The sequence below is a fragment of the Meles meles genome, chromosome 20 (assembly GCF_922984935.1).
Source record: "Meles meles chromosome 20, mMelMel3.1 paternal haplotype, whole genome shotgun sequence".
Lineage (NCBI taxonomy): Eukaryota > Metazoa > Chordata > Mammalia > Carnivora > Mustelidae > Meles > Meles meles.
The window spans coordinates 1245982-1270188 of record NC_060085.1 but is presented as its reverse complement, the minus strand read 5'-3'; the positions used below and the strand labels follow the sequence as shown (position 1 = coordinate 1270188).

The window sequence follows — 24207 nt, the reverse complement described above, 5'->3', positions numbered from 1 at the left end:
TGATTTGTGTATTCGCTGTCCCACTGAAGTTCTACCTTTCCGTTGCCACGGGTCGTCTCCCGTGAATGTGGGCGGGTTTCTTCGTGGACGTGTGTTCTCGTGGGCTCGGGTACAGTGGGGAGCCGGTGTCTGTGTTTCTTACTGGTCTCCCTATGGGTTGTGCCTGTGGCCAGCGACGATCCCGCTGAGCGGTGGGCTTCCGGGTCGTCACCTCCATCCCATGGGCCGCGGGCCGGCCGCTCCGGCTGCTGGGCCACAAGAGCTCCTGAGCTTGGCTCGCGGGTCCCGCGTCTCAGGCCACGCAGGGGTAGTCGCCGGCTGTGTCTGCAGCCTCCTGAGCCCCCGCGGCCTGGGCCGTTCCTCGCTGTGGGCGCCAGTGGCCAGAGAAGTCTGGGAGTTGACCCTGATCGCGTTCCGTTCCAGAAACCTTCCAAGCATAAGAAGAAGCAGCGCAAGAAGGAGAAGGAGGAGCGAGTCAGAGACAAGAAGAAACCCAAGAAGCAGCAGCCTGCCGGCGGCGGGGCGGCAGAGCCCATGGAGAACGGCGCGCTCGACGAGGACCCTCTCCCGGTGAGGGGTGTTGCGCTCGCCGCCCGTGGGCCCGGGGCGCCCCACGGTCCGCCCGGGCCTCGATGCAGGCGCAGAGCCGGGCCGAGGCTAGGAGCCGCGGGCAGCGAGGCCTCGGTGGGCGCGGGTGGGTGAGCCCCGGGGCTCTGGGCGTCAGGGAGGCAGTGGTGTTGTGTGGCGGGAGTCCCTGAGGTGCGGGCACATGTTGTCCAGGCCGCGGGGTCGGGGGTCTCCTTGCCGCCCCCACCGCCCCATTCTTGCGGTCCCAGAGTTTCCCATCCGGAGCCCTTGGCGCAGGTCATGACAGGCCCCGTTCTGGGGGCGGCTGTTCCCTGCAAGTTCTGTCTGGCCAAAGCTGTGTTTTCTTTTGTTTCCAGCCCATGTCCAGCTACTGCCTGCTGGCTGAAAACTCTTACATCAAAATGGTGAGCAGCGGGGGTGACTCAGAGCACCGGGGGCGGGCGCAGCCTGGGGTCCTTTCTCTGGGTGTGTGCAGGAGGCAGTGGGGTCTTGGGGACAGCGGGGGCTGCGATGGTCTGCGTCCCAGGGCTCCTGCTCCTAGAGCCTCCCGTACTGGAGCCTTTCTGGTGGGGGGAGGCGCATGGGGTACTTGTGGTGGTGGGCCCGAGGGCCGGCGTGATGGGCAGCGGCCGGCAGAGAAGGGGGGAGCGGCTTGAGCCACAGGCCGTGCTGGAGCCCTGTTTCTTGTTTGGGGGTCTGGGGAGGTTTGCTTCTCGGAGGTGAGCTGCATTTGCCCAGCAAGCGTGCCTGGCACTCCCCAGGCCCCTCGTGCAGGCCCGCTAGGAGGCCTGGGGTGGGCACAGGCTGACCCCGACCTTGCCTCGCAGACATACGACATCCAGGGCAGCCTGCAGAAGGACAGCCAGGTCACTGTGTCCGTCGTCCTGGAGAATCAGAGCAACAGCTTCCTGAAGAACATGGAGCTCAGCGTGCTGGACTCGCTCAACACCAAGCTGGCCCGGCCCGAGGGCTCCTCCGTCCACGACGGGGTCCCCGTGCCTTTCCAGTTGCCCCCAGGTGTGCGGCCCGCCGGCAGGACACCGGGGCTGGGGGGAGGCCGGGGTCTCCTGCTGGCACAGCTCCTCCACTCAGTCCTGGGGACTCCTCACCCTTCTCACCTGCTATCCCTCAGGGGCTGAGCCCGGTTTTCTGACCAGGGTGGGCAGCGCCGAGAACAGGCCCTGGGTGGGGTCACGTCTCTGCCACCTGCCAGGGTGCGGGACGGCAGCCGGACGCCGCCCCATGCCGCTCTTGGGCCCGCGCCTTCCCCCTCCCCAGGCGTCTCCAACGAGGCCCAGTTTGTGTTTACCATCCGGAGCATCGTCACGGCCCAGAAGCTCAAGGGGACCTTATCCTTCATCGCCAAGGTAGGGGACCTTGTCCTTCATCGCCAAGGTAGCAGGGCTCGAGGCGGTGTCGGGAGCCCATGGGACGGTGCCCCGTGCCCCGCTCATTCTGTGCACCTGCTCCCGCAGAACGACGAGGGCTCGACCCATGAGAAGCTGGACTTTCAGCTGCATTTCAGCTGCACCTCGTACTTGGTCACGACGCCCTGCTACAGGTACGCCCCTCCCCCTTCCGACACCTGCTGCAGGGGTGTCCCTTCCCCCTCCGCACGTGGTCACGGCACCTGCTACTCGGGCACGCCTCCCCACAAAGGAAGGGACCACCGGAGGGGGCTGGGCAGCCTGCCTGTCATCAGCCTCTGTCTTGTGTCCTTCCCACAGTGATGCCTTTGCCAAGTTGTTGGAGTCTGGGGACCTGAGCATGAGCTCAATCAAAGTCGATGGCATTAGTATGTCCTTCCAGAACCTTCTGGCAAAAATCTGTTTTCATCACCATTTTTCCGGTAAGAAATGGGACGTGGCTTCTGAGGCCGGGGTGGCGGGGCCGCTGCTCCCTGCGGGCCGGCTCCGGCCTCACCCCGCACCCCCTGTTGCAGTGGTGGAGAGAGTGGACTCCTGCGCCTCCATGTACAGCCGCTCCATCCAGGGCCACCATGTCTGCCTCCTGGTGAAGAAGGTGAGCCCCAGCCCGTGCAGAGGCCCCTTGGGTCCCGGCGTGTGGCTGGGGGCCTGGGAGCTCGCGTTCAGGGCACCGTCCGTCTCCTCGTGGTAGCTGGAAGGGGCGCCCTCTCCTGCGTCTCTTGGGAGAGACCGTGTGGAGGCCCCGTACTGCTCGCTCCTTCCCTGGGATTCAGCGGGGAAGCCGGCTGGGCGGGGGCTGCGCCAGGCTTCCGTCTGCCCGTTCTCGGGCTCCGACTCGGTGCCGGGCCTCCATTTACCTGCTCCCTCTCAGGTGAGCCCTGGGGGCCTGAGTCCTTCACCTGAGCTGCCGGCCCGCGTGGAAGGAGTCTCGGGTGGTTCTCTCCTTACCTGTCCAGGGGGTCCGGGGCAGTGCCTTCCCTCGTTCCTGACCTCGGCAGTGTGTGTTTCTTCTCACATTTTTTGGTGATTCTGGGGAGACGCTTACCAGTTCCGTCGTTTTTTTTGTTTTGTTTTGTTTTTAATGACCTTTTCAGGGGTGCCTGGGTCGCCCTTATTTCAGAGTTTAGTCTCTTGATCTCAGCTCAGGTCTTGATCTTGGTGTCGTACGTTCAAGCCCCACCTTGGGCTCCATGCTGGGTGTGGAACCTACTTCCAAATAAAACAAAACTACCTTTTTTAGAAACTTTGCTGTTTTTTAAGCAATAAGTAAATTTTGTGGAGTTCTGTTTCGTTCTGCCCACTTTCGGTTTATTTTGCTTTCTCGTACATTGGTTTAGGCGGAAGCGAAGACTTTCCTTCTCTGATGAAGCAGCTCTTTAGCTGATCCCTGCAAATCTTTCTGTGTTCCATTTTCGTATTTCGATACAGTTCCCACCATTTTCTGATGCCCGTCCCCACACCTGTGACCCACTGGTTACAGAGAAGCATGGTGTGTTTAGGTGGTTTTCTACTGCTGATTTCTAGTTTGGGGCCGCTCCGGTTGGAGGGCGCACGGCTTCTGTTTGGGGCCTTGGGAAGTGTTGAGGTTTGTGTTCTGGCTGCGGGCGTGGTCATTTGTGGCGGTGGCATTCCGTGGGTGCGCGGCGATGGCGGGTGCCGTGCCTGCCAAGCGAACCGCCCCGTCGAGTCCGGGCCCCTGCAGGCAGTGTCGCCGGCTCTGTGTGTGCGGGAGTGAGTGGCGCAGGCTTCTCCTGCCTTGTGCCGTCAGGACTTGGCTCTGTGTGTGCCGGCCGGTGCGTCAACGGAGAGTCACGGCGTCCTGACCCACAGACGCCTGTCTTCATCTCACGGGATGTACTCTGCCGTCTGGGGCTCTGTTCGATGTCAGACAGAAAGCCCCTCTTGCCGTCTTGTGATCAGTGTCGATGTGTGTCTGTCTCACTGGAAGGAGTGCTCGCGCGTGCCGTCCACGGCGGCCGCGTAGCCCGTGCTCGAGTCTCCTGCCTTCTTCCCCGGCTGTGCCTCCTGGTTCTGCTCCGCCCTCCCCTCCTGCATCTTGGCTCAGCGCTGGCCAGCCCAGCGGTCTCCGCGGTCCCCCAGCACTCCCTGGCCGTCTGTGGGCCGCAGGTCCTTCCCCAGGACTAGCGTGGCTGACACCTCTCGGTGCCTTCAGTTCACACCGCCACCAGGGCTGGCTGAGTCGGGGGAGCACCCGACGCTTGATCTCAGGGTCATGAGTTCGAGCCCTGCAGTAGTACAGATGACTTAAAAATAAAACCTTTCCCCAAAAAAGTGTAAAGTCACGCCACTTGCTTTTGCAGCCAGGTAGTGCCTGCGATCTCCCCAGCCCTCGCCCCATCCTAGTGGGAGGATGCGTTGTCTCGCTGCCCTGCAGGCTTCTCTGTGCGTGCGGCGCGCCTGGCGGCGACCGCTGCCTGACCCTAGCTGCTGGGAGTCTGCTCATTTTTTTGTTTTTGCATTTTCATACGTTTTGCAAAGTCTGGAAAGTTTTTAGCTATTACTTAAATCTTTTCTCGGGGCGGGGGGGGGCTCTGTCATTTGAGCTTCTGACTCGTGATTTCGGCTCAGCTCATGGTCTCGGGGTTGTGAGATCGAGCCCCACCTCGGGCTCTGCCTTCTTCACCTTGAAGATTCTCGCACTCGTGCGCACATGCCTGCGCGTGCGCTCTCTCTCTGAAATCTTTTTTTTAAAAAAAATTCTTCCTCGGCACTGGGTCCTTCATGCTGTCCCTGTGGTGTCCCAGTGACAGGCATCTGGGACGTGTGTTCCCATCCCTGCTCGTGTGCACCCTCTGTCTGTCCCAGCGGGGGTGTCCTGCTGCCGTGATTCTCTTCTCTGTCGTAGCCGTCGTGCCATTGGGCCTGCCCGGCGCGTGTCGTGTTGCGGCGCGTGTGTTCGGATCGAGAATTTCCACGCGGGGCGGGAGGTTCTTGAGATCTTCCTCCTCTGTGCTGCTGAGATGCTGTTTTCCTGTTTGTCGCAATGACGTTGGGGGCTGCCGCGGGCCTGCAGCGGACAGTCCCATGGCCGCCTCCTCCCGACCTGGCCACTTGGGCTCTTTTCTGCTGGGCTGAGCTGGGGTTCTGGGTCTTCGGATGCGGCATAACTCGGGCCCGTGCTCATGCTGGGCAGGTGTGAGCACAGGCTGCAGCTGGGGGGGCTCTGGCTCCAGCGCATGTCTGTCTGTCTGCCCCCTCCCGGCCTGCTTGTCAGGGTGGCCTGGCCGCAGTCCCGCGAGATGTGCGCACGGGACGCGACGTCCATGTGTCGTCCGCGCTGGGGAACCAGACCAGCGCCTCGTGGACAGCTTTGCTGGTTGCTTTCCCCACCAGCCTCTCAGGATCTTTGAGGTTCTGGATGTTTCTCCCAAGGCCCCCGGCAAGGGTGTGGGGTTTGCTGATGGCCCCGCGCCTCCCAGCCCCGCACGGCACCAGATCAGGGTTCTCCGGGGCCGGTCGCGGTCCTCAGTCCACTGTGGGCTGCCTCGCACCTCAGCCGGGCTCCTCCTTTGTCCAGGGTAGACTCTGCATGCGCCCCGGGGCCCCCGCCTCGTTTGGGTTCTCGCTCACCCCTGAGCGAGGTGCTGTGAAAAAGCAAGAGGACAAGCGTACCGTCGTGTTTTTCATGTCGTATTTCAAATTCTGCATTGGTTTTCCTGTTTCCAGGGGGAGAAGTCCGTGTCCGTGGACGGGAAGTGCAGCGACGCGGCGCTGCTGAGCAGCCTGCTGGAGGAGATGAAGGCCACACTGGCCCAGTGCTGAGCGGCCGCGGCCTCGCCGGGACGGGGCGCCCCTGTTGGCCGGGCGAGGTGACACGTCGCGTTGATGTATCCTGTCCGCATTTCTACTTTGACTCTTTGCACTCTCTGGCGAGAAGCGCTGAGGCCGCCCCCCTCGGGCAGGGCCTGTGCTAGCAAGGCCGCCCGGGCAGGAGATGGAACTGCCGTCTGGGCTGCAGGTGCGCCGTGGACTGCGCCGAGTGGCGTGTCCTGCTCCCGGGAGGCCATCCGAGTCTCATGAGTCCCCCAGGTGCCCTGCCCACGGGCACCTGCTCACTGCAGAGACACTCCTCTTCGCCCTCCCAGCCATGGGTCAGGACACCTGCTGGCCAGAGGGTCGTGCAGGCCACTGTCCGTCGTGTTCTTTGCGTCCCACCGTGTGTTCGTGTGTCGGACCGGGGGGCTGCCACCCGTGGTGGGGGTCCGGTCGGAAGCCCTGACGACGCAGGACCCAGACCCCGCTGGTTCACGGTGTCCCCTGTAGTGAGATACGTGTCCGTCGGCAGTGTTTGCTGACTGGTGGGGCCGTTCGGGATTCCAGGTCCTTCCTGGCGCTGAGTGCTCCATAGGGTGCCCGTCGCTGCCAGGAAGGCGTGCTCCTGGGGTGGCCCGGCCCCGGAACGTAGCCCGCGGAGCGAGGCACGGAGACCCCGTTCCACGCCTGTGAGGCGCGCTGCCTCGGGGCGGGGTGGGGGGACGGTCCTCGCTGACGTAGCTTCCTCCTGTCGCCCGGTCACTTTAGCATGTAGAGTAACCTCTTCCGGAATCCTGTGCCGTGCGCTAGAACGTCAGCACTGTGTGACGTGTCATGTAAGGGTCGATTTGCTGTCGACATTCCCAGGTAGAGGAGAGAGACGTATCACGCTGCTGTAATGATTTTGTGTCAAGATGATCCAATAAACTTGTGAAACAGACGCTTATCTGTTGGACGTCCTGCCCGTGTCCGCGCGCGCCTGGCGGTCTCAAGGGGACCGCCTCACACCCGGGGGCTCTGGACAGTCCTCGAGCCGCCGGTGGCCTGTCCTGCCCATGCGCCCGTCCCCTCGTGATGGAGGGCGTGTCATTGCCAAACACCCCGAGCTTGGGCGGTGTGGCAAGAAGCCGCCTGACCCGTGGGCTCCAGGAGCCGCATCGGCGATGCCCAGTGGACGGGCCCGCCCTTTGGGGCACCTTGCTAGCGAGCAGCGCGTGGGTGAGCGGCAGGACGGCTGCTGTGAGGCAGGCCCCGCCCGTGTTGGTCTGACCTGCCGCACGCCTGCTGGCCTTACACCGCGTGGACGGGGTCAGCGGACGGGAAGCCGGACCACCTCGAGCTTGAAATCGCGGGCGGGAGAGCACGGAGCCTGAGCACAGATGGGCAGACCCAGCAGCCACCAGTGTCCCCGCTTGATAATACGTCCAGAAACACCAGCCACCAGGCGTTCTCACCCTTCTCGGTGGACAAAGTCACGTGTCCTGTATCGTGCCAGACTCCTTGCCCGCCCCTCGCCTCCCTTGCCGCGGCCCCGGAAGCACCGAGGAGACAGACCCCACGTTGACGCAGCGAGGGCAGTTCTGGCCCGGCCGCCAGCCCGCACTCCCCACACCCATCCCCTGGGTGGGCGCTCGCCCGTGAGACGCCGTTCTCCACGGCCCACCAGCGTGGCGCTCCCCGCGTGCCCCACGCACTTGTCCTGACGCGGACGGCAGCACTTCGGGCACAAGGCCGCCTCCAGGCAGGACTCTGGTCCCCGGGGCCCCTGCTTGCCTGCCGCGCAGATCAAGTGCTTGGGGCCCCTCGTAAGCCCCGTGGAGGGTTTGCAGAAGGAAGAGACGCTGCAGGACCGTTCTGTGCTCCTGTGGCTCAGGTTTGGCCCGACGTGGCGTGAGCCCCGAGAGGCGCCCGAGCTGGCCCCAGTTTTCACCAAACCGCGGTCTCTGAGTCCTCAGAGCACCTGCCCCACAAGCTTGTTTCCATCCCAGCCGGCCCAGCGGTGTTCAGACGGATTGCACCGGAACGGGCGGGGACGTCCCTCTGCCCGCAGTCCTGTCCCCGTGCGTGTGACCAGGGTGGGTTGAGCCCTGTTGCCCTGACAAGGACTGCTCCGTGATGAGAAATGTCAGGGACGTTTAATCATTGCATCTAATAGCTCGGGGACCCCGCCCGACAACGCCACGGACCCCTCCCGGGGGCCCCAGGCTCCGCCGGGAGAGGAGGAAGGCAGGAGCAGCCTGCTCCAGGGGGTCAGGCTGGGCCAGTCCAGCTGAGTCCGGGCTCCGCCTCCAGGCTGGGGCCGGTCTGGCGAACCCGGTGCTCGTCAGTGCTGTGTCAGGCACTCGGAAGCGTTTTCTAGAGTCAGGTTGGCCAGGTGTGGGGGCTCAAGACACGTGAAGCTTGGTGATATCAGACTGTTGGAGAGACATGAGTGCCCTCAGCCCTCCGTCCCTGTTCCAGCTCCTCGCCCCTGCCAGGGTCTTTGCTGGGGTCCTGGGGTCTGTGACAGGGCGCAGACAAGACCTTCAAAGCTCAGGGTCACGCCCCGCACTCCCACAACGGAGGCCGCAAAAAAACGGGCGGGGGTGGGGCTTGGGCAAATCGGCCATTGGGTTTTGGTCTCTGGCTTATGGAGCCCACCCACCCAGAGCCCCCGCCCCGGGTCCTCACAGCCTGCCTCTGAGCCACTCACAAAGCCGGAGTGGTTCTGTGCGCCCCGGGGAGGAGGACAGCTGATGTTTATTCATGAAGCGATCGCTTGGGTGTGGTTGTAGAGGTGACGTCGGGCTTGTCCCAGGCGCCAGGGATCCCAGTCGGCTGGGTTTGCCCTATCCCACCCCTCCCGGTCTGTCCCCACGTCCCTTCCAGAAGGCCTGGCCAGGGCTTTGGAGAGGACAGGGCAGGGATTGGGGGTGAGGGATGGCTTACCTTGTGTTCGTGTCCTCTCTGAAAGACACGACAGAGTCTCTCTTAGCCCCAAGCTTTAGGGCTGGTGGCCCCCAGGTCCCTGCACTGGGGCAAACCCATCCTGGGGGACCCTCCCCAGCTCTGACCACTGTCCGGCCCCTATGGCACCAGCCGAGCCCAGAGGCGCTCACGGAAGGAAGGGCTGGGGTCCGGAGCCCGGGGGCCAGGAGCCGCCTCCGCTGGCCGCTGCAGCTCGTACTCACCCACGAGGGCTTAAAGCCCACTCCCTGCCTCTGATCGAACTCACGTACTTGTGCCACTCGTTTCTACAACAACAGCGAGGTTGGACTCGGGTGGGCAGGGCTGAGGTCGGGCCGCCCTCCCGGAGCCCAGCCGCCTCAACTCACATGTACAGGAGGAGGCCCTGCACTGCCGTTTCCCACTGTGCCGACGACCTGCGGGCGCACGCGGTGTGGAGATGGGGAGGCCCCGGGTCGGGAGCCCCGCCCTCCCCAGGCCAGGACCTCCCCTCGCCCCCCCCTCTCCCCTGCGGGGCCCTACTCGCAGTTGTAGCCAAAGCAGATGACGTGCGAGTCGGTGCAGTTGGTGCAGGAGATGGTCTGGTACTGGAAGATGCCTGCAACACAGAGGACGCAGCCGCAGGCTCCCCGCCTCGGCCTCCAGGCTGCCATCCCCGCCGGGCCGCAGGCTGCACCGGGCCTCACTCACCACAGTGACGCTGACAGTCAATGCGGCCTGTGTGGGCACAAGAGCACCAACCTGCCTGTCCCCTGCCCCGCCCAAGGCTCCCCCAGGGTGGCGCTCAGCTGGTGGAGGGCAGCATGCCTCCAGGGACTAGCAGGGGCAGGTGGCAGGGAGGGGCGGGCGCGGGTTACCCAGTGCTGTGGCCCAGTCGCCGGAAGGGGCCCTGCCACGGGGAACTGCCCTTCTGTCCCCTCGGTGTTCCGTGCAGAATGCACCCTGCCAGCCCCGCGCCGACCTCCGGGGACTTCCGACCTGCCCCCGGGCCCTCCCCCACCCGCCCAGGCTCTCCGTTTGCTCACTTTCGATGATGGCATTCTGGATGAGGTGCACCTGCTCCCGGAAGATGGCTCGCAGCTCATTGGGGAAATACCCTGATGGGGGTGGGCAGGAGGGAGGTCAGGCTCGGCAGGGGGCGGAGGGGCCCGTGTCTTTCCCGCGCGTGGCGGCTGCCGGCTCACCGGGGAAATACATCTTCCCCTGGTACAGCTGATCCATCTTGAGGTACACGGCGTTCGCCACCTGGTTCAGCTTCTCCCGGGCTGCGGGCGGGAGGGGGCGGCAGGTGAGCGGCCCGGGCCGGGGGTCCGGCGGGGCCGGGGGTCCGGCGGGGCCGGGGGTCCGGCGGGGCCGGGGGTCCGGCGGGGCCGGGGGCGCACCAAGGCGGGCCCGCCTCCCCTGCGCGCACTCACTGATCTCCGCGGGGATGGCCAGGTGCAGCTCCTTCATCGTGTCCTGGCCCCAGTCGGTGAGCAGCGAGCCCGACACGGGGATGTCGCCCACCCACCAGGACTTGAGGTTCACGTGATGGCGGTAGAAGGAGAACTTCTCCGAGAAGTTGCTGTGGCAGTGCAGGCAGCCGCGGGCCAGAGCCGCCGTCAGGCCCAGGCACAGTAGCAGGGCCATGGCCCGCCCCCGCCCGCCGCCCGCCAACCAACGGCGCCTCCCGCGCCACGCCCCCGGCGCAGGCCCCGCCCCGCAACGGACAACTGCCGGCCGCGTCTCCGGGCCCCGCCCAGATCGCCCCTCCGAGGGGAGGTTTCGGCCGCGCCCCACGCATGCGCCCAGGACACGCGCAAGCTCCTCCTCCCGGGCTGGTCTGCGCTGGAGGACCCGTTCGGCGCTCCCGACGCTGCGCAAGCTCCGCCCACGCCCCGGCGCCAGCCAATGCCGTCCCGGCCCGTTTCCGGTTGCCAGGCAACAGAGCGCGCGGCGGGGAGCGCCCCCCTTGTTCTAGACCGCGCCCCCACTTCGGCTCCGCTTCCGGGGAGGCCCAGGCCGGTAGCGGAAGTACATCTGTCTGGGCGGGGTGGCGGGGTGGCGGGGCGGGCGCTGCGCTCTGTGGCTCCGGGCCAGGAGGCGACCGGGCGGTGGACGCTGGACGCCGGACAGCCGCGAGCCCGCCCGGCCGGTTGGACGTGAGCCTGCAGGTGGGTCCCCTGAGGGGCGGACGCGGGCGGCGGGGAGGCCGGGTCTCTGGGGGGGCGGACGCGGGCGGCGGGATGGGGGATCCCATCGGATGGCTGCCCTCCGAGGGCAGGATGCCGCAGCGGGAGCGGCCCGACGCCTTGCTCTGCGGCTTTGCACTCACTCAGGGGCGGGTGCCCCGCGGCTTCCCTCCCTCTCGACCGCGGGACAGTCTGGGCTCTTAGTAGCCCCTGTTCCAGCCTCGGCCCCGAGTGATAGGAAGGGCCCCACCCCCGGCCCACGCTAGGGCAGCGCACTGCGGCCGCCCCCGAAGTCCTCCGACCAGTGGGTCCCCGGGTGTCCGTGCCACCTGTTGGGTCCGTTCTCAGAAGCCACTGAAGCGTCTCTGACGTGGATGAGAGCAGAGCAAGTGGACGTCCTGCCTGCCCCCGACCCGCCCGCAGGCCCGCACCTGCCTGCCCCCCACCCGCCCGCAGGCCCGCACCTGCCTGCCCCCCACCCGCCCGCAGGCCCGCACCTGCCTGCCCCCCACCCGCCCGCAGGCCCGCACCTGCCTGCCCCCCACCCGCCCGCAGGCCCGCACCTGCCTGCCCCCCACCCGCCCGCAGGCCCGCACCTGCCTGCCCCCCACCCGCCCGCAGGCCCGCACCTGCCTGCCCCCCACCCGCCTGCAGGCCCGCACCTCCCGCAGCACCCTGCTGCGCCACCTGCCCGCGTGGCTTCCCGCCTCCCTCACCCCTGCAGTCTCAGCCCAGGGGTGGGTGCCGCACACTCGCTGAGCCCCAGACTCAGCATGTTTGCCGGAAAAAAGGGGAGAAGATAAGATGAGTGCATTTGCTGCACCTGCTCGGTGTGGAGATGGCGTCCTGGCGTCCCTGGTAAAAGAGGACGCGGTGTTCGCGGTGACTTCACTTCTCCGCTTGTTAGCAAGGCCACCGGACAGTGCGAGTTCTGCCCACGGCCCATGTCCCGTCCCTCGCGTCCTCTGGGACGTTCCTTCCGCAGACGTCCATCCGGCTCCTGCTTCCACGGGACGCGCGGTTCTGCGGGCGGGCGTGAGTTCTTGAGCGGGGCGAGCGGCCAAGCTGGTGGCCCGGTGCCGGTGTGCGCGCGGGGGTTAGTGTGGCTACGATTTTGTTCACACCGGGCTCATATTTAAGAGCCGTTTCAGGTTCCGAGCCAGAGTAGAAGGCGGAGCTCCCCCAGGCTCCCTCTCCCACTAAATGCGCGGCCTCCCGCATGACCAGCCTCCCCGCCAGAGCCCCATGGTTGTGACAGGTCGGGGACGGCGACCGGGACACGGTGAGCACAGGCGGGAGGTGACACGGGGCCTCCCGGTCGGTGCCGCGCGCAGCCCGGCTGCTCTGGCTCGGGGACGCAGCACTGAGCTTCCCCCGTTCTCTGCAGGGTGCGGAGTTCTCGTCTGAACCTCCCTGAAGGCAGGGCACGTCCCCGGCTCCATCCCGGGAGGCTGACGGGCGCGGAGTCTGTGCGGGAGGGAGTTCTGGGGGCGCCTCGCTCCTCTCTCAGCAGGAGCCACGGTGGTTCTTTGCCCTCCCGGGGAGTTCTCAGAAACGCTAGTTCCGTTCCTGAGCGGCTTCCTAAGCCACCTTCCGGGGGCTCGTCCGTCAGCACAGGCGCTGCCAAGCCAGGAGCACTCGGCGCCGAGTCCGCGGCGAGCCCAGGCCCAGGAGCGGGTCTGCCTTGTCCAGCGCGTGGCGACATGGACCTTGAACCCAGGCTCCCTTGGCTCAGACCTTGGGCTTTTCCTCAGGGAAGTTTTAGACGTGCCCCAGCGGGAGAGCCCGTTCCTGATTTCCCAGACTTTCGAGATTCAGATAGCTTCGGCAGGAAGGGCAGATCAGCGAGAGGCGAGGCAGCCCCCAGGCCAACCAGCAGGCCACCGGCTGGCTTTCACGCTCTGCTTTCTCTGCCCCAGGGGACAGGGGCCAAACAGTATTTCGGCAGTTGTCCCCCCGGGGGAGGGGGCAGGGGGAGGGACAGGGTCCTTGCAGCCCCCCCCCATTTGTGACTGTTCTGACTCTGGCGCCCTTCCTGCCTCTCCCGGCTTCTGGGGGTTCCAGGCAATCCTAGGCGTCCTTCGGCTTGTAGACCTGTGCCCCCTCTCTGCCGCCCTGGTCCCATGGCCCACTTCTCCGTGTGTCTGCGTCCAGATTTCCGTGTTCTTCTAAAGACCCTTGTCATTGGGCTTAGGGCTCCCCTGCCCAGCGTGACCTCATCTTTATATCTGCAAAGACCTTGTTTCCAGAGAAGATCCCATTCACAGGGGCCGGGTATGTTTTGGGGGACACGATTCTACCCATAACAGACCGATGGGGAGTGACTGTGGCTGGGCACAGGGTTTCTTTTGAGGTGCTGAGAATGTTCTAGAATTGTGATGGTTGCACTCCTCTCTGTACTACAGACCACTGAATTGGATACTTTGGAAGTTATTTGCAGCCCGTGAATTACATCACAGTTGACCATAAAAGGATTATCGGGGGGACTGAGTCTGCAGAGCCCCGCGGTAGCACCTGGCCCGCTGTGGTCTCAGCAAACCACTTCCTGCCTTCCTACGAAACAAATTGGGGAACTTCACCCCAGAAGCAAAGACAGGAGGGCCAAATGCCGGTAGAAGGCCACGCCCTGTGGGGGCGGGGGAGGGGCTGGAGCCACCTTCCTGGGGTCCTGCACGGAGGGCGGCGGCTTCCCGCCCGGGGAGCTGTGCTGGTCTTTAAAAAATCAACATTTCGATGGTGGGAGACAGCTCTGGGGTGCGGCCTTCTTGGACAGGACCGATCCCGGGCTACGGGCATCTTCCAGCCAGACTCTTGGGTGCCCGGCCGGGAGCCAGGGTCGGCGTGCCGATCGAGGACACACGGGGCTGACCTTGGCGGTTGTGGCCTGCTGGTCTAGGCCCCTGCCCTGCTCCAGGCAGTGTCCCTGCAGTGGGGACGTGGCTGCCGCCCCAAGCCGGACACAGGCACCGGAAGGAAGTGCAGGGGCCGCTGCTCCCGGCAGGGTCATGCAAGGCTGCTGCTCGGAGGAACTGGGTTTTGTCTGGTTTTCAGAAGAAAAGAGGGGAGGAGGCTGTGGGGTGGGGGTGGGGAGTTTTGTCTGCGAACCTCCGTCAGTCTGGAAGTTTCTGGGTACTGCCCATGTCTCCTTCAAGGGAAGGTCCTGGGCCACCCGCGGAGCCCTTAGCGTTGAACCCAAGAAGCCTGTCGCACCTTCCCCCGCGCTGTCCTCGGAGGTGTATGGGAAGAGCCGGTAACCTGGGCCGTGGGTGGCGAAGGGGGTCGCCCCCTGCAGCACGTCTCAAGGCAAAGGCACACTGAGGTGGCCGGCCACCCCTCGGCCACGGGGCGCCTGTGTTTCCCATAGAAAGTCCTTTGTTTCGTAGGGGAATTCTTCCCATTAGGGAAGTTTTTTAGAAAATCATTGCTTCCGCTTAAAAAATTCCTCGCCCTTTCTGAGAGGACATGGAGCGCAGGCAGGAGCCCTGAGAGCTGTCCGCGCCCCCCCCCCCCCCCGCCCGCCCCGTCTTCCAGCACCGGCCTGGTGCGCGTCTGGTCCCCTGCCTGGAGGCGTGTCCCGCCGTCTCGCTCAGCCCACTTCCATCTGTGCGGGTCACGGGTCCCCAGTGACACCGTCGCCAGCTAAGCTCCCAGAGCCACCCCGAGAGGCCCCAAAGAGGCAACAACGGGGTGCTGGTGGGGTGCCTTTCCCTTGTCCTGGGACTGCTGTCCGGGTGCAGCCGAGCTGCGGGGTGCACGAGAGGCCCGGAAATCAGGCTACGCCCAGCAGGGGCTGCAGTGGCCCCCGCCCGGCGTTCGCAAGCAGAAGGAGTTTGTGGGTTGAAGCGCGGCTGTGAATGAGGAAGCAGGGGCCCTGCTCTCGGGCGGCAGGAGCTGGGTGACTTGCTCCTCCAGTCGGCCTGCAGGGGATCGCTGCCCCTTGACCTGTGCCCGGGGTGGCCCGAGAGTGGCCAGGTGTGCGATCAACCAGGGGGGCAGGGAGGCCGGCTGCTTGGGCATCAGCGGTCTCGGGTAGGGCCCCGGGGGTCCCCGCCGGCCTATCCAGTGCACCCGCCCACGGTGTAGAGAGGCCTGGGCTGCAGGTGGGCGAGTGCTGCTGTGCCCTCTGCTCTGGGGCGCCACCTCCCTCCCTCCAGGTCCTGGGTGCCCCGGGCTGTGCCCGCCTCCCGAGACCAGGAGGGTCTGCTGCCCGGGCCTGGGGCCTGGAGAGCACACACGTGGGTTGTGAACAGAGCTGCGGTAGGGGAAGAGCCCCGGGCCCGGGGGTGCCCTGGCCTTGGGGTGAGATCGATGGATGCCTGAACGACGGGCAGGTGGTTTGCCACGGAGGCACGTGACCTGGCGGGACGGATGGTGGCTTCACCCCCACAGCCCAGGGTTTGAGCTCTGGTTCCTTCCTGTCCAGGTGTCCTGACTGCTGGTTAACCGGGTAGCAGGGAGTCACTGTCCTCCAATGCAGGCTCTCGGCCAGATGACCCCGCCCCCAAGGGACACTGGGCAGTGTCTGGGGACACCTGGGGTCCTCGTAACTGGGGGTACTGCTCAGCGCCCGGGATACCCCGATGTTAGCAGGGTCCAAGGGGCTGATCTAGTCTGGGCCCATTTTCCCTTCTGTCCGGGTGGCCACCCCGTCCTCGGACAGTGACCAGGATGCGCCCAGCCGGGAGTCAGCACAGCGGCAGGAAGGGGTGGGGCAGCCAGAGCCTGCGCGGGGAGCAACTGGAAGCCCTTGGGCTGGGTGGATGGCCGCTCCCTCCTGCGTGTCCCTCCTGCTTCAGAGCGGGGGCAGCCTCGGAGCAGCCACCGGAGGTCGTTCCCTCGGACAGGCCGTCGCCTCCGCCTCTGCTCCGTGGGCAAGTCCGGAGCGGCTGCGGTGTGGCCGCGGGGCTGCTGACCAGCTCTGCCGGGGCCGGGCCGGGCCCCCCTCAGGCCTCTTTCCCCACCAGGGAGTCAGGGCTGTTAGAGATGGTCCGCGGGCCGAGCCCCCCGCTCGCCGGCAGCACGTGGCTTCGTGTCCTCAGTTCATTGTGGCTGTGCACAGCCTCCCGTCACCCCACACGAGCCCCTTCCCGTCCGTGGAGGGGCCTGGTCTGGGCGTATCACCCGCGTGGACTCACACCCCATGCGGCCTCCTGTGTCTGGTTCCCTCCCTGTGCGTCGTGGGCTCGGGTCCGTCCCCGGGGCCGCACATGGGGGCGCCTCGCTCCTGTCCACGCCCGGGGACGCCCCCATGCGAGGGACACAGCTTGATCACGCGTTCACCTGTTGATGGACGTTTAGGTCGTTTCCACCCTTTGGTGATTTTCCCAGACCGTGCTGCCGTGAACACACACACGTTTGCATGTGATGTTTCCGTGCCAGCGTTTGTTGTCCCTTGTCTTGGGCGTGGACCTGGGAGGTGACTCCGTCTAACTGCTGGGCTCTTTCCGCGGCGGCAGCCCCCTCTCAGGCTCCCAGCGGCCATGCGTGAGGGGTCCCGTTTCTGCGTGTCCTCACTGACACCGTGACTGTCCTTCGTGGTGACGGCCATTCTTGTGGGGAGCGGTGGTTCCCTCCCCCTCCCACTGGGGTTTCTCTTGTCCCCTGGCCCCGTCGTCCGTGGCCAGCTCTTCCGTCCTGGACGCTCCCCTCCGGTGTTCCGCACGGTTTATCCTGCTCATGCAACCTTCCGGCGCCCGCGCTGCGCAGCCTGGCCCACAAGACGGTCGGGCCTCGCCGGTGGGTGCAGAGAAGGGGAGCCCCGAGCCCTGTGCGACCAGGGCCTGGCCGGCGTCGTCCGCAGTTACCCCAGCCAGCACTCGGGGATGCTGTGCGTGGCCTGGGGCTGCTGTAGCGAGTGACCACGATTTCGTGGCCTAAAGCAACATGGATCTATCATCTCACAGTTCTGAAGGTCACAAGTTCAAAACAGCGCAGTCAGAGCTGATCCCCCGGGGCCCAGGGAGACCCGGCTCCTGCCCTTACCTGGCCCACGGTCACCTCCATCCTCCCCGCCGGCAGCGCAGGGCCTGCCCGTCTCCGGGACCCCCGCCCTCTGCCTCCCTCTCGTGATGACCTCGTGGGGATGCCAGGTCCCCCGGGAGCCCAGCATCACCCCCATCTCGGGGCCATGATGGTCCCCTCTGCCATGGGAGGGGACACGTCCGCAGGTCTCAGACCAGGACGGGGTCGTCTCTGGGGCTTTTGTCCCTTCTACCACATCCTCTCCCCTGACCAGGGCACATCAGGCGCCACCTGAGCCCTGAGAGTGGGGCCCCGGGCTCACACCAAGGGCAAGGCCACGCTGGCCAGGTTGGGCGGCTGTGGGGGGTGGGTCGTCCCACCTCTGCTGGGGCCTCCCGTTCGGCCCCCACACCGCTCGCCAACCGCAGGGGGACCAGCTCTCCAGGCTCCGCGTGAGCGCCGCAGCCCCTCCACTCCAGGTGCCTGCGGGTCGGCTCGGCTCCCGCCACCCGGCAGCCACAGGGACACAGGCGTCCCGGCCCCGGCGCTGGTTTAGGCCGTCGGCGCGTGACCCACGGCGTCTGGCATCCATCACCGGCTCGGAGAGGCAGCCTGGCCTCCGGCTGCAGGGTCTCGGCGAGTAGGTGGCGGAGCGCGGGCCCCGCGGGAGGGACGCGGGCTCTCGGGGTGTCTCTCGGGGGCCGCGCCTGCAGGAGTCACGGGGACGCTCTAACTGTGTGTGTGCTGGTAGCCGGGCGTCCCTGTCGTCAGCCCGACCTCGTCATCCTGGGGACTGTGTCCGCCCACTCGGCCCCGCAGGAGTCTGGCCCCAGATGCCTGTGCTCCTCCCTTTGGCTCCGCTGTCTGCGGCCCTGGTGACAACGAGCCGGGCGCTCTGCGGGAGCTGCCCTGGGTCCTGGGGGGTGAGGGGCATCCCCAGAGAAGCAGATCTGATGAGGGAAACAGGCCGGAGGCTATGGGGTTCCTCCGGGAGCCGGGAAAGGCAGGAGCTCCCAGGAATCCCATTCCGATGTGGGGCCTCCAGAACTTTCTGGAGTTGGGCTGTTAGGAGCCCCAGGTGTGTGGTCATTCGCTACAGCAACGTGCGGGGTCTGGAGGGACAGGCCGCTTGACGACCAGCCAGTTCCCAGCCAGAGGAATAAACCCCACGATTTCAGCAGAGAGAAGGCGGGTGGGCGTGGACTGTAACGTGGACGGCGACTCGAGCGCGGTGTGTGCGAGGTGGGGTGGGGCCGCCAGCCCGTCCTTCCGCTTCCCGCTCTCCCCAGACTTCCCCTCCTGCGCCTTCCGCCTGGTCAGCTCCCGAGACCTCCGCCCTGCGGCTCCACTGGGCGCCCGGCCTTCCCCATCCTGCCCCCGATGTCTTAGCCTGGCCCGTGCCCCCGGGAGCGTGCGGGGTGGTACGGGGTGGGGACTGCCCTGGGCACAGCCTGGTGACTGCGCTCCCAGTACGAGCCTGCTCACGGCCTTCATGTACTCGATCGCATCCCCTCATGCTCCCTGAAGGGGGTCCGCGCTGTCCACGTGTAACCGAGGAGGACGCCGGGCACAGAGAAGGCTGGAGGAGGGACCGGGGGAGGTGGGCCTCGTCCCTGGGGAACCAGCGGGCTCGCATCATGGTCCCGCGTTGGACAGGCGGGACCCCGACAGGCTCGTCCAGGCCTCTGAGATGAGCACCACGGTGGAGCGTGTTCCCCCAGAATTCACGTCCGCCGTGGGGAATGGGGTCTTTGCACACGTCCTTAGGTGCGAAAGGAGGGCATCCCATGCAGCGAGGGGTGGGGACAGTGCAGAAACAGAAATCACGCTTCCCAGCTCTGGGGCCTGCACCGAAGCGGCGTTTCCAGAACCAGCTGAGGGTCCCTCCCCTCTGTGTTGCAGGTCTCGGGGAAGGCCCGGGGTGCAGCAGATCTCCCGTCCCCTCGGCGGCCGCCCGACACCAGCGTCCCACCCGGGCCCATCTGCGGAGGCGTCGCCGGGGAGCGTGCCGACCAGGCAGGTGGCCGACATGTCCAACCCCTTCCTGAAGCAGGTGTTCAACAAGGACAAGACCTTCCGTCCCAAGCGCAAGTTCGAGCCGGGCACCCAGCGCTTCGAGCTGCACAAGAAGGCACAAGCGTCTCTGAATGCGGGGCTGGACCTGAAGCTGGCCGTGCAGCTGCCCCCCGGCGAGGAGCTCAGCGACTGGGTGGCCGTGCACGTGGTGGACTTCTTCAACCGCATCAACCTCATCTACGGCACCATCAGCGACGGGTGCACGGAGCAGTCGTGCCCGGTCATGTCGGGCGGCCCCAAGTACGAGTACCGCTGGCAGGACGAGCACCAGTTCCGCAAGCCCACGGCGCTGTCGGCCCCCCGCTACATGGACCTGCTCATGGACTGGGTCGAGGTGCAGATCAACGACGAGGAGCTCTTCCCCACCCACGTCGGTGAGCTGCGGGGGGCGGGGGGGCGGGCCAGGCCCGGCGCTCTCCTCCGTCCGGGGGAATCCACGTTCACGCGTCTGCCCTTTTAACGTGTGCAGTTCAGTGCTGTTCAGTGCTAGAACATTCCACCACTGCGAGAGCAGCCTGGTCCCCGTCAGCCGTCACCCCCACCCCCTCTGTCTGTGTGGACGGGAGTCCTCTGGGGCCCTCCTGGGAGTCGGGTCCTGCGGGACGGAGATTCTGGGTCTGGCTGCCCTCGCTGAGCCCCGCGTCCTTGGGTCCATTTGCTCAGTTGTGCAACCATCACTACAGCCTAATTCCAGAACCTTCCATCACCTGCAAGGAATCCCTTTCCCCAGAGCCGTCACTCCCCAGCCGTCCCAGCGCGGGGTCAGGCTGGACCTGTCGCACACAGCTCCCGGAGAGCCTTTTCTATCCTGCTCACCCTCGGCCCCGCGCCCGGCGCCCCGCTGGAGAGCCACTGTGTGGGCTCTGCTGTGGGGGGCCTGGACTGGGCACCCCGTGAGCTCGCTGCCGTCTCTGTGTGCACCCCCCACCCACCGTTAGCCAGCAGGGTCCCCGTGGCGAGGGTGGGGGCCCGTGTGTTCTCTCCGGTCTGGGCTCCCACCTGTGGGTGCCCCTGCAGCCGTCTGTGCTGTGGGATGAAGACCCGGGAATGGGTGGGGGGAAGAAAGAGCACGTGGGGGCGCCCAGCGCACAGACTGGGACCCCCGGAGGGGCACGTCAGCACCATGGAGAAAGGGAAGACGGAAGCGCTGAACTCCGTCCGAGTCAGGGCCGGGGCAGGCGGCGGGCAGGCTGTGTCGTGTGGAGACGCAGCACCCTCGGGGCGGCCGTCAGCGTCCAGCAGCGCGTGGGCGGGCTGTCCCGTGTGATTCAGTAGAAGCGGCCGAGCCCAAATGCGCGGGACAGGAGGGCTCAGGCTCGGGGAGGCGGGGCGCGGCTTCCCGGCAGCGCGGCTGACCCCCGGCCCGCGCGCAGGCACGCCGTTCCCCAAGAACTTCCTGCAGGTGGTGAAGAAGATCCTGTCGCGGCTGTTCCGCGTGTTCGTGCACGTCTACATCCACCACTTCGACCGCATCGCGCAGCTGGGCTCCGAGGCGCACGTCAACACGTGCTACAAGCACTTCTTCTACTTCGTGCGCGAGTTCGGCCTCATCGACGCCAAGGAGCTGGAGCCGCTGGTGAGCGCGGGCGGGCGGGGCCGGCGGGCGGGGCCGGGGGCGGGGCCGAGAGGGAGCTGGTGAGCGGGGGCGGGGCCGAGAGGGAGCTGGTGAGCGGGGGCGGGGCCGCGGTGGGGCGGGGCCGGAGGGGCGGGGCCGAGAGGGAGCTGGTGAGCGGGGGCGGGGCTGGAGGGGCGGGGCGGGGCGGGGGCGGGGCTGCCGGGGCAGCCAGCACAGCCCGGTAGGTTCTCGGTTTGGGCCCAAGCTGCTGGGTGGCCACAGATGGGGGCCGCTTGGATCCCCAGCGCCGGGGACCCAGCCGCTGGGGTGGTTTGGGGTTTTCTTTGGTCCCTGCCCCGTTGGCGCGCAAGCTGGGATGCGGCTGCCCAGGTGCACGCCTGTCCCCCCAGAGGCCCTGAATCCTGGGGGTCCCTCACCCCCCGGGGAGGTCACTCCTGTCCCGCAGCCCAGAGCCGTCGCAGGGGCGGGGTGACTGGAGGAGGCCGATCCGTCCCGCGGCTGCCCCCCTTTCCCTGTGGGAGACGCCGGGGGTCTCCAGAGCATGGGCAGCAGCGGCCTGGGGGGCTGCTTCAGGGGTCCTCGGTGTCTCCTGGCCGGAGAGCAGGCAGTGACTGATTCCTCATCGAGATAGACTTCACACATGCAAGCTGTCCGCCGCGTGTGACACATTCCCACAGTGCGCTGACGTCACCGGCCAGTATCCAGAGCATTCTGTCCCCCAAGAAGCCCCGGCCCCCAGTCCCCTCAAACCGCCCTCCGGCTGGGGCTTTGCCGACCCGAACCCTGTGGGTCCCAGCCTGGGGACGGGCCCCTGGCCCACTGCTCTCCCACATTGCGGCGGGCTGTTAGCAGGAACTGGGGGGCCAGAGGGTGGCAGGACTGCTCTCCAGGTCCCACCGGCCACCACCACCCCTGCTCACAAGGGTTCCTGGGGAGGCCGGTTGTCAGAGCCCCCAAGGGCCATTCCGGGGGGTGGGACATCCCCCCAAGTGCAGAAAAGCTAGAATGTTCCAGGGGCTAGCGGGCCCTGGGCTTGCAGGGCAGCAGCTGCGGGTCTGAGATCATCACTCTAGGGTCCCATGGCTTCCTTTGCACGGCCCCAGGACCCCCATGTGGGCATTTTGTTTTTTCCTCTTCTTTTTTAGTGATTTCTGCATGGATTCAGGTCTTTGAACTGTTTTTGTCCAGCTTTCAGCGACTGTTAAACTCCTCCTCACACGACCGTTCCCAGTGCCTCTGTGTCCTTGCGGGCTCTGCCTAACGGGGGAGGGTTTACTCTGAGCCGATGGAAAGTTCTGGAACTAAATAGAGGAAGGGTCCACGCCGTTGTGGATGTGGATGCTGCTGACCTGTTCACCTCACGATGGGTGCCCGTGCGCGACGGTCTCCTCCATCCGTGTGGTACTTTCAGAGTGCTGACAGCTGGAACCTGCAGGGCCGTGATCTGCCTGGTGGTGGTTTTTCTCAGCTTTGCGTCTTGATCCCCTCGTCATTTCTCCCACATCAATGCTGAGAGTTTCTGTTTTTTAAGATTTTATCTGAGAGAGAGCGTGCGCACACGTGCACCGGCAGGGAGGGGGTGGTGGTCAGGGAAGAGGGAGAAGCAGACCCCCCACTGAGCCCAATGCGGGACTTGATCCCAGGACCCCAAGATCGTGAGCTGAGCCGAAGCCAGACGCTTCACCGACCACCCAGGCACCCAGTGCTTAGAGTTCTTTCTGGCGCCGGGCAGAGGATAAAGCGGTTAAGCTGGAACTTCCCCAGGCTGTGTAGGAAGGAATCCGGTGGTGATCCGCCCGGCTGCCCTGTGCACCGAGGCTCCCGGGGCCTGTCGTAGAACGTGGCGAAATGCCTTCATACCTAGTCTTTTTGCATTTGGCTTTCATCGTTGGGACACCCCTCGAGGCTGCCCTCACCGGGTCTAAAGGCTGTATCATAGTACTCTCTTCACTTCCCGGCTGTTTTCCGGAAGTTTCTTTGCAGCGTCCAGTCCCCTGGAGAAAGCACAGATCAGTACACTGTGGCGCTGGGTTGACTGCCTGGTTTGGGGAATAAAGTTTTCTTGGCACGCAGGGAGCTAGTCGTTTCCGTGTTGAGGGGCTGCGGTCCCCCACCGGGGCCAGGACATGGCCTCTCGGGCCGTTCACGAAGAGCGCGCCGCCAGGCTGACCCCGCGCTGTCGTCTGTTGCGCTGTTCGGAAGTTTGCCGGTAAACGAGGCCCGCGGCCCCCTGGAGACCGGCTCGCTGCTTCTCCGTTTGTGCGTGGCTTCCGCCCCCTTGTGTCAGTCCCTAACGCCCCGCTTGTTCTTCACAGAAGGAGATGACCGCGCGGATGTGCCACTGAGCCCCGGGGCCCTGCAGTCACCGAGGCAGTGCCAGGAGACCCTCGCTCCTACGGCCACATCTCCAGACCACGGACTTGCGCTTTGTAGAAAGCGCACCCAGTGAGCGAGCTCGGTCCCGGGGCGGCTGCACTCACCGTGGGGGTGGGGTCCTCCGCCATCCCGGTGGGCAGCCGCCGTGGGTCTGCACATGGCCACCCTGAGCCCATCTCCTTGGCAGGCATCGAACTTGAACTCCGTGGCTCTGCGTGTTGAGCACCGGGGAAAACCCACTGGTGAAACCCTAGCACTTGCCCTCATGGTCCCGTGTCCGCTTCGCGACTCGCACGACGGGAACCCCACCCCTGCTCCCCAGCCGGGCCCCTTCCTGGATCGTGAATGGTGGGATTTTTCTCCCTGTTTCGAGAGGCGGCCCCTCTCTCTCACGAATAAGGCGGGACGGATCTTCCGTGTCCCGGGCTGGAACCTGTTGAATTTTGCCAAACGTGTCGCTGGGGTGAGCCCTTCGGCAACGCGTGCCAGCTCTGTGTGGAAATCCTGAGTTTGCGTGGCCCCGTGTGGCCCCGGGACCCGAATCCCAGCACCGGCTGCCGTGGACATCAGGGACCCCGTCTGGGCCACACCGAAGCGGCCGCAGGAGCGCCATCCTGCCTGTGCCTCCAACCCCCGACCCCGCGCGGCGGCCTCAGTGGCCTTTTCCGTGGCAGCCCTCCCAGCGTGGACCACACCGACTCCGAGTACCTCTGGGCGTCTGGGGCGCTCGCAGGAGCAAGGCCATCCCCCAACGCCAGCAAGTGCAATTAATGTGGCCTCAGCCCGGGGTCCGGCTTGAAAAGGCCCTGCCCCCGGAATGGAGCTCCCTCTGGACGCCGGACCTCGGCCAGCACCGAAACCACTGTGTCCCCCGGGGCTGCGGGCTGTCCCCGCACCAGCCACAATACACCGTGCCGTCTTCGTACCTCGGCTGCAGCTTGTCATTTCTGCTTCCCTGGCCCGAGAGCCTGGTGTTGGGCCCTGTCACCGCCTTTGTCCCCGGGGTGCCCTTGTCCCCACGAGCTGAGGGCTCGCACCTGCCGGAGTGCCCCCTGGGACACCTGTCGGAGTGCCCGCCCCGCTGCGGAGTGGGGAGCGGGAGGGTCAGGACTGAGACCCCGGGGCGGGCACCTGCTCCCTCGCCCATAAACTCGGTTTAACCTCTGCCTTTCCGCTGCGCGCGGGAGGGAGCCGGGCCTCGGCGAGCCTTGCGCCGAAGAGATCAGGAGAGCAAAGCCGGGGAGCCCTTTCTTCGATGTGGGAAAGTCCTCTTGGGGTCCGGCCTGGGGCCTCTGGCAGAATGGTCACTGAT

General features: G+C 65.9%; 3 protein-coding genes across 10 annotated transcripts in view; 2 read left to right on the top strand and 1 right to left on the bottom strand.

The window, feature by feature from the left end:
* The window catches only part of AP3D1 (adaptor related protein complex 3 subunit delta 1), a 35641-nt gene extending 28912 nt beyond the window's left edge, over positions 1-6729 (top strand). The window contains exons 25-32 of the mRNA XM_045989976.1: positions 424-570; positions 945-992; positions 1416-1605; positions 1867-1955; positions 2064-2149; positions 2316-2437; positions 2531-2610; positions 5703-6729. Coding sequence (XP_045845932.1) covers positions 424-570; positions 945-992; positions 1416-1605; positions 1867-1955; positions 2064-2149; positions 2316-2437; positions 2531-2610; positions 5703-5798 — 858 coding nt within the window. The 3' untranslated portion in view covers positions 5799-6729. The remainder of the gene's footprint in view (positions 1-423; positions 571-944; positions 993-1415; positions 1606-1866; positions 1956-2063; positions 2150-2315; positions 2438-2530; positions 2611-5702) is intronic.
* A 1194-nt stretch (positions 6730-7923) lies between these two features.
* IZUMO4 (IZUMO family member 4) lies at positions 7924-10632 on the bottom strand. 7 transcript variants are annotated; one of them, XM_045991149.1, is made up of 10 exons: positions 10151-10632; positions 9920-10000; positions 9761-9832; positions 9426-9452; positions 9258-9333; positions 9104-9151; positions 9008-9022; positions 8718-8735; positions 8460-8546; positions 7924-8203 (listed from the first exon to the last, which is right to left on the bottom strand). In XM_045991149.1, exons 1-10 carry the CDS (start codon positions 10362-10364, stop codon positions 8113-8115), a joined length of 729 nt encoding a protein of 242 aa, XP_045847105.1. In that variant the 5' UTR covers positions 10365-10632; the 3' UTR covers positions 7924-8112. The 7 variants fall into 7 exon arrangements, with proteins under 7 accessions (XP_045847105.1, XP_045847106.1, XP_045847103.1 ...); XM_045991150.1 differs by having other exon boundaries at positions 8960-9022; positions 10151-10446; XM_045991147.1 differs by having other exon boundaries at positions 8482-8546; positions 10151-10446.
* Positions 10633-10742: 110 nt separating this feature from the next.
* MOB3A (MOB kinase activator 3A) lies at positions 10743-23825 on the top strand. 2 transcript variants are annotated; one of them, XM_045991144.1, is made up of 4 exons: positions 10743-10888; positions 18770-19317; positions 20317-20519; positions 22835-23825. In XM_045991144.1, exons 2-4 carry the CDS (start codon positions 18897-18899, stop codon positions 22862-22864), a joined length of 654 nt encoding a protein of 217 aa, XP_045847100.1. In that variant the 5' UTR covers positions 10743-10888; positions 18770-18896; the 3' UTR covers positions 22865-23825. The 2 variants fall into 2 exon arrangements, with proteins under 2 accessions (XP_045847100.1, XP_045847099.1); XM_045991143.1 differs by lacking the exon at positions 10743-10888 and adding an exon at positions 14004-14156.
* The last annotated feature ends 382 nt before the right edge of the window (positions 23826-24207 follow it).

What these genes read in the sequence shown, in the direction of transcription:
- MOB3A (XM_045991144.1), top strand. Translation starts at nt 18,897, where the DNA reads ATGTCCAACCCCTTCCTGAAGCAGGTGTTCAACAAGGACAAGACCTTC. An exon ending in GCTCTTCCCCACCCACGTCG is followed by an intron (nt 19,318 to 20,316) that starts GTGAGCTGCGGG and finishes GCCCGCGCGCAG; the next exon opens with GCACGCCGTTCCCCAAGAAC. An exon ending in CCAAGGAGCTGGAGCCGCTG is followed by an intron (nt 20,520 to 22,834) that starts GTGAGCGCGGGC and finishes TGTTCTTCACAG; the next exon opens with AAGGAGATGACCGCGCGGAT.
- IZUMO4 (XM_045991150.1), bottom strand. Translation starts at nt 10,364, where the DNA reads ATGGCCCTGCTACTGTGCCTGGGCCTGACGGCGGCTCTGGCCCGCGGC. An exon ending in GGCCATCCCCGCGGAGATCA is followed by an intron (nt 10,001 to 10,150) that starts GTGAGTGCGCGC and finishes TCCCGCCCGCAG; the next exon opens with CCCGGGAGAAGCTGAACCAG. An exon ending in CAGGGCCTCCTCCTGTACAT is followed by an intron (nt 9,023 to 9,103) that starts GTGAGTTGAGGC and finishes CTGTTGTTGTAG; the next exon opens with AAACGAGTGGCACAAGTACG.